The following is a 7,663-nucleotide window of genomic DNA, read 5'->3' on the forward strand; positions in this document are numbered from 1 at the left end:
AAAATTAAAATAAATAAAAAAGAAAAAGAAAAAAAAGAATGATTTCACAGATGATAATCAACAATATTTCAACAAAAGCTAAGTTACATAGCCATTTTGAGATTGATTCCTAGTCAATTACTTAACAAAAATAATCAATCAAATTAATTCATCCAAAATCAATTTGAAATTAATTAACATTTTAATTTTTCTAAAATTCAATTTTTAGATCCACTGCCAAACACCCCTAAACTTCTTCAATTCATATATCATTTTTTTTTTTGGTTGGTAAAATAGCAAATTTTCAATTTTCTTTTTTAAATTGAGATCTGAAGACTATTGTTTTATTTAGAGTTAAGAACGTGTTTGGTCAAACAAACAGTAAACATCACAAAAATATACACAAATCAAGAAATTAAGATCCCTTTGCCCAAATCTCAAATCAAATCAAATCAACTCAACTCAAAATCCTAACCCTTCCCCACTCCTGACTTTGATGAGAAGACCTAAAGCAAAACACTTTGATTCACACATCACATTCACATTGATAGACAGAGTAATGACAACAGCCATATCATAGTTCTCGAGGGAGAGAGCAGGTGGTCGGGTTGGGATGGGAAGGGATTTGCTAAATATCGAGATGAGGAAACCACTCTCAAAGTTGAACAATTAAAACATGGATGAGAACCATATGAGGCTCAAACTAATGCAACAAACTCTCCCTAACATATATATGCCTATGTCCCGAATGAAGTTTGGCCCAGACTTCAAAAATTCTTTCTACAAGTTTTGACTGTTTCTGTAGCCCATCCCGAACCTCTGACCTAATTTTTCTCACAAACAAAAAATCAATAAAAAATTAACTTCCTTACAATTCCGACTAGCCACTGGCAACTATCTCATGGATGGCATCACTGACGACTTCATCATCTGATCTAACAGCCAGCTTCATCGCAACCTCTCTTGATGAATCGATTCCAAACGATAAACGCACAAGTACCTTCACGTTGCCAATGTATACACCAGATAATAGACAGGTGTGGGATCTTGAGTTGCTTGCAACGGCCTCTGTACCCTGAAAGAGAGAGCAACACAAGTTGAATGGAAAAACCAATGGTTCAGAAAAGTGTGGCAAATCCTCTAAACTGCTAAAAAAAAAAGGTTTTGAAACCCAACTCGCAAACCACAACTCTACCAATAATCCAAGATTTTTAACTCGTTCTGCTGGACAATGTAAATAAAGGCTACACAAATTTTGAGCTTTTGAATCTTGAATCACGCGTGCAACTAAAGACTAGACTACACAAAATTAAGCTTTTGTATCTCATATTAAACAAATATAAGCTTCATAAAATCGCATGTAAAGCACTTCTCTTGATGATTATGCCATATGGATGATTGCATCAAAACAAACTAACCTCACACGGCTGCATGCCGAGAAGATTTATGACAGCACCTACAGCTTCTGCCAAACTCTCCCTCGGTCCAAGGCCGTATTCATCAACTCGCTCACAATCTGGACCCAAGCTGTCCCATGCATTCTTAAAATTAGAGACCCCAACTTTCAACATGTAATCAGCAGCAACAACCTCCAAATCCTCCAACTGGTACTCATCCTCCACACCATCTTCTTCTGCCTCACCTGTACTTGGGTCAACCTTGTAACCAAAGAAATGAAATACCAAATCAACATCAAGCGTTTGAATGCTTAGAAATGAACTTTTCCCAGTACACTACAAGCTTATATAAATGTATAGATTCCTCACGAATTTTATCTCCAAAATCTGATTTTCTAGGAGCCTAAGAGGTCAATTAGACCCATGACTAACAATAGAATTAGACTATAGATATCCAATTCCTCACTCTAGCCCATAAGCTTCCTGTTCTGTCGAATCTCTTATCCTAAGTTTTTTTTTTTTCAGAAAACAAGAATATGGAGCCAAGATGTGCTGTTATCGAATTAGATATTTGCAAACTGAATTATTAATGCTTCCTATCCAATTCACCATCTTTGTTCAATAAATTTTAGGGAAAATTGCTAAAGCCACCAAATTAAAAATTGGGTCCCCAAGTCTATCTAAATTTTAAAATTGGACCCTCAAACTTAATGTAATTATATAAATCGGCGATTCAATTTTTATCATTTATGAGTCTAATTTTTACAGTTAGAGGGTCCAATTTATCACTTCTATCACTTAAGAAGTTTAGGGGACCAATTGTTATTATTGAAAGTTTAAAGGTTTAATTGTAACTATCACCATACTTTATGGGTGATTTTTGCAATTTGCCCTAAATTTTATCTGAATTACCTCTTTAACAATAAATCTCAACATGTTTGAAAATTTCCCAACAGCGGGGACTCCTTCAGGCTTCTCAAATGCCACAAAGGTTTGTCCGGGTGAATCATAGGGAAGTGATCTGAGAGGTCTGGATATCACTTCAGAGAATTCCTCTGCTTCAGATGCGTCAACAACAACAGTGACCTGACAGAATGCAGAAATGATTATACAAATCTGAGCAGTCCCCCCCCCCCCCCCCAAAAAAAAAAATAAAAATAAAAAAATAATAATAATAAAAATGAAGACATTTTCCTTGAATTAGTCAATACATTTTCAAGTAGTTGCTCAGGAATTGTATTTGTGCAGTTGTACTGAAACACAACATGGCTATCAAAAATGTGCTTAACAACATTAACTGCATATTCCGTTTCTGCTTCTGTAAGCTCTACAGGTGCTGAAGACTGAGAAGATCAACACCATTAAAATTTCAGCATTGAAGAAGTAATGTTGAAAGCGTATACACAAAAATATAACACAACACCTCAACATGCATGCTTAAGAATAGTAACAACATAAGTTACATAACCTTGAAGAGTTTTCCAAAGTTTGCAAATTCTGGAATCGAAGAAAGCAGCTTTTCATATGCATCAACAGTGGCTGTTGGGCCACTTGGAGGAGCACCAAGCCCAGCTGGCTTTTTACCTGGAGCTTTCTTCTCAGCAAGTGGCTGGGACTTGATTTCCTTGGGCACGGAATCAATGTCAAAAGGTTCCTCAGAAGGCTCCTGCATGCATATGCAAAATACATGAGTGATGGTCTCCAAGCTACTTGAAAAACTCACTCCAAAAACTTACATAATTCTTCAAACTTGTTTCTAGATTGATCAGTGGGACATCTAGAGAGCCGAAAAGAAAGTCAGTCGCATCCTTCTCAGTTTCAGCAACTGTACCATCAGCTCCAAGAGTTTTTAAATATAGGGTGGCCCTATCTCGAACCTGCCCAAGAAATTCAACGTACAATTAAACTCAAACTATATATAAGAAATCATCAAATTTGAATCACTCAAATTTTTTAAAACAATCTGGTCGTGGGAACCTCAACAATTCTGACCAATAAGATACCTCATCGTCATTGTCAAAAAGACATCGTCTCAACAGAACAAATATTCGAGGCTGTAACAGAGAGGTAAGAACACCATAAGCTGAGTGATAAGATTGACAAATAGGGTTCATCCAACTTACAGTAAAGGGAGAAGTAATTTATAGTCTTGTACCTTCAATGATTCAACTGTAACACCAAATCTTGCTAATGTGCTCACGGCACTGGCACGAACAGTTGCATTTTCAAGATGTACTCGGTTGTATATATATCGTATGTATTTGCTAGGATCAGAGGTTTTGGGTCCTTCAATGCCCAGAAAATGAAGGATCTGATATAATGGTTAAAAAATTATTAAAAAATAAAAAACTTATAAAGGTCATAATAGAAAATGAAATGGTGAGAAATAGAAAATAGTAGCTGCTGGAATAATATAAGATGTGTAATAACCTGTGTTGAAAGATAGGTGAATTCACAATCTTCAATAAACTCACACAAATGAAGCAACCCACTCTCTTTTGCATCAGGAATATCTCTTATAAGAATTACAATTGAATCCACAATAGCTTTTTTGTAATCAAAACCCCCTTCTTCTCTGAGAATGTTGCTAAGGAAATTCATCCTGAAAAAGTGACAGTGTGAACTAAACTTACGATCCCAATGTTAATTGCCCAAAATGACGCAACAAGTATATGTTTAATAATAACAAATTCTTGTAAAATGTTTTATTAAATAAGAAAAAATTGTAGAAGATATTACTTACAGAGATCTATACTTCAATGGGAACTTCAAACACAGAGATTTAATAGCTTCCACCACAACAATTTTAAACTCATCCGCAATATCAGACATAAAGTTTGTTATCTGCTTCATTAGACGGTCCACACTTGATTCATTTCCTGTTTTCAGAAGTGTTGTTATTGCAAGAGTTGCAATGCTTCTATTTTGATCAGAAATCAAACTCTCCATATCGATATTGCAGTTAGTGACAGCCATTGGATGAGACATTGCCACCTGCAAGTTTTCAGATACATTATTCAAATATCAAAAGAAAAACTAAAAAGAGAATCATGTTTAAAAATGAATAGTTGTAGATGTAACCTTATTTAAGGTGCGGACAGCAGCAAATCTCAGTACTGGTTTTGAGGAGCTTAAGAACAGCTGAAGGACAGTAATGGCTGGTGTCAATTCTCTGCTTGTTACACCATGCAGCTCGGTGATTGCTTTGGCAGCTTCAAATATCACCATCTCCGCTTTGTGGCGCAGACATCCCTCAAGGAAATCATAGAAGGGCCGATCACCGGTTTGAGTACTAGTAGCTGATTCGCGAATAACCTGCTTGAACAACCCTCTATAAGAAAACAAACAAGAAGCAAACACTGGTCGTACTTATGAGCCAGGAAATTACATGCCTGACTGGTATAGCGAATCAAGAGGCATTGAGCCAATGGAGACCGAACAGTACCCCTTGTCAGGCTAGTGACCAGTTTGCTAACAGCTAGACGATCATTTTGACGTATCTGCAAAAAGAAAACAAATTATATTTTTTTTTAGATTTCATAAACAGAAATTTTCTTTTCGAAGAGAAATGGAAATCCATTAATATGGAAAGGAACAAAATAGGGCGTGTGATGGGGGTTAAGAAGTGCCAAATGAGAAAATTGGCTGATAGAAAAGTACTTCATGAAGTGTAATTTATAAAGGGTCTTATGGACAGGACAGCAACAAAATGACCAATCCCAACGAAAACGTGGCAGGCAAGAATTACGAGTTCTGACACTAGTGGAAGTAAAAAAGTTAACATTATAATTTGGTTCGCACACAATAAGAATAAGTGCACAGAAAACCCTGAATAATCAAAACAAGAGCAAATGTGCATGTTTAAGAAAATAACAATACGTTGGGAGTTTTTAGGTAAGTACATAGGCAAAAATAAAATAATGCCAAATATTTCAATGATAGGATTATCAAAATTGACTAATATTATTAAAATTATATATAAAAAAAGACTATAAATGTATAGTCGGTATATCTATATTATACCAGACTAATCAGCATTGGTATATCTTACCATGCATTTAGAGAGAATCAGTTAAAAAGACCATTTTCTTAAAAAATCAAAACTTAAAACTATTGTTGTAAAATACTTTTTTTCTATCAATGTTAGTATGCCACCACTGAATATTGAAAGTTTATACATAATCAACAAAATATCATAATAACTGTATTTAATTCGGCTACAAAACAACAATGGTTAGTATTTACTCTTTTTCTAGGAAAAAAAATGAAACTTCTAGCACGTGTTTCTGTTAGGAAAATCATAGAAAACCAAATATATATTTATCACAATCTGCTAGCACAAATTAAGTCGGATACAAAAGACGTAATTGATGTCCCTGACGGTTCATATCCAATAACTTCTAACCTTTTAAATTTCAAAATAAAGCGTTAAATAAGCCAAAAAAAAAAAAAAAACTTTACACAAAAGGATGATCCAAATTTTAACATACTTGATGAAGCAAGGCAAGAGCGTGAAATTGCACAAGTGCCGCCCTTGACTGAACAGCTTCCTGAACCTCATTACTCCACCGCTTGACAATTTCTGGATTTGTCTGATATGAAGCGTTGGAAAGGGAAAAAGTAAGATAAAAATGGTATAAAAAATTGATCCAATATGCATTACCATCTACAATTAACTAATACCTGGAGCAAATGAAGACCACTGACTAAGGCAGCACTAGCTACCACAGGATTTTTATCTACAATTGCTTGTTTCAGATACCTCTCGATCTGGGTGAGAAGGGTTCCATCTGTAATCCGACAAAGCACACGAATGGCATTTGCCCGATACATATCAGTCTTACTATTCATGTCCTTCATTAGGGAGCTAGTCACAATAATAACCTTAAAGAAAATGAAATTAAATGTGTCAGTTCATAATTATGAATGTACAGCTACAGAAATTCAAGTTAACCTGATTATGGTGTTAACCTCATCAGCAGACGGAGAAAGCTCCTTTATTATCAAATAAACCATTCTCCTCAACCCTATATCTCTTGACTGGAAGAGCTTTGTGACAGCAAAGAAAACTTCGGTGGCTTCAATCTATTAAAAAGTTTAGTGTACATTGTCAACATTCGAACAGATCGTGCAAGCTTACATCAGCCAAGCCCATGAGTGGAAAATGCATGGACAATTGCTGCCTATGAAGGATGGATTACCATTAAATGGAAAAGGAAAAAATGAAACAAAAAGACAATATTAAACTTGACCTTTGTGAAGTTTTCACCCTGATTCAGAAGGTACAAAAGCTTCGTGATAACCTAAAAATAAGACATGCAACAGGCAGAAAATATAATTACTGAACAATTACGTGCACATGAGAAAAGTTAAAGGGAAGCCATTGCAAATAATTTCATACTACAAAGCCCACACCTGAGAGCATCTTCTTGGATCTAACTGAGGATCATTAAAGACCCTAGCTTCCTGAAGAACAGCGCCCTTCTCAATCCCCAAAAACGGAGAATACTCAGCTGTAAATCCCAAAACCCAAGAGTTAACAACATACCACCTTGTACAGCAGATACGGATAGTAATTGCAAAAGGGATACAACACTCAAATAGCAGCACCATCCTATCCAATCAACAAATTAACAAAAGCACAATAGAAATGGAAAATGCACAACATGAAAATTGTAATTAAAGCAAACTCTACATAAGACGACAACGTAATACATAAACACGTAAGGGCAAAGGACGAAGTGACATAGATCTACAACCCAAAAGACTGATCCAGCAACTGGGAAGGTGTAAATCGAGGAATTAAGTAAAATTGAAATGAGAAGAGAAGAAATAGAGAAATTTATGGGGGGGAAATGGAAGGGCATTCGATGAAAGTGGAAAAAGAGGAGCACCTTCGTCATCTCGGTCGTCGTCCTTCTTGATGAGAGGCTGAGCCATGGGCGAAGAATTTGAATCGGAGAGATCTAGAGACGACCAGCAGAGCAAGGCGAAGCAAAGGTTAGTAGTGCGAGTGCTTGTGAACAAAGAAGAAGAAACCAAAGAAGAGACGCCGAAGTTTGTTCGATTTTGTGAAATCTTTTGGTTTGGTTGGAAAAGAAGGAGAACTTAGAATATGGGCTGGGCCTCTTTTTTTCAACCAAAGGAGTGGGCTTTAACAATATGAGCCTGGCCCATAACATGTATTACGCGGATAACCAAGACCCACCATTTTAATTCGAGTCATATTAAACTCAAAGTTGAGGACACCAAAAGGAGGAAAGACGTAAAGCTGTAGCTGCTGGTGG

At 36.0% G+C, this 7,663-nt stretch overlaps 1 protein-coding gene across 2 annotated transcripts; it reads right to left on the reverse strand.

The window, feature by feature from the left end:
- Positions 1-499: 499 nt before the first annotated feature.
- LOC103489587 (coatomer subunit gamma) lies at positions 500-7,451 on the reverse strand. Of its 2 annotated transcripts, XM_008448815.3 has the most exons (18): positions 7,271-7,451; positions 6,792-6,889; positions 6,629-6,679; positions 6,348-6,461; positions 6,060-6,260; positions 5,867-5,968; positions 4,769-4,876; positions 4,458-4,691; positions 4,120-4,370; positions 3,807-3,978; positions 3,532-3,687; positions 3,380-3,430; positions 3,113-3,253; positions 2,845-3,042; positions 2,588-2,719; positions 2,289-2,462; positions 1,398-1,637; positions 500-1,054 (listed from the first exon to the last, which is right to left on the reverse strand). In XM_008448815.3, exons 1-18 carry the CDS (start codon positions 7,314-7,316, stop codon positions 860-862), a joined length of 2,664 nt encoding a protein of 887 aa, XP_008447037.1. In that variant the 5' UTR covers positions 7,317-7,451; the 3' UTR covers positions 500-859. The 2 variants fall into 2 exon arrangements, with proteins under 2 accessions (XP_008447037.1, XP_050939312.1); XM_051083355.1 differs by lacking the exons at positions 6,629-6,679; positions 6,792-6,889; positions 7,271-7,451 and having other exon boundaries at positions 6,060-6,166; positions 6,331-6,460.
- Positions 7,452-7,663: the final 212 nt, after the last annotated feature.

Source organism: Cucumis melo, chromosome 1 (genome assembly GCF_025177605.1).
Source record: "Cucumis melo cultivar AY chromosome 1, USDA_Cmelo_AY_1.0, whole genome shotgun sequence".
Classification (NCBI taxonomy): domain Eukaryota; kingdom Viridiplantae; phylum Streptophyta; class Magnoliopsida; order Cucurbitales; family Cucurbitaceae; genus Cucumis; species Cucumis melo.

Bases quoted from the DNA above. Each gene is read 5' to 3' on its own strand.
- LOC103489587 (XM_008448815.3), bottom strand. From the start codon at position 7,316: ATGGCTCAGCCTCTCATCAAGAAGGACGACGACCGAGATGACGAAG. The intron at 6,462-6,628 runs GTCAAGTTTAAT...ACTTTTTAATAG, and splicing joins AGGGTGAAAACTTCACAAAG to ATTGAAGCCACCGAAGTTTT. The intron at 4,692-4,768 runs GCATGTAATTTC...TTGTTCAAGCAG, and splicing joins TGATTCGCTATACCAGTCAG to GTTATTCGCGAATCAGCTAC.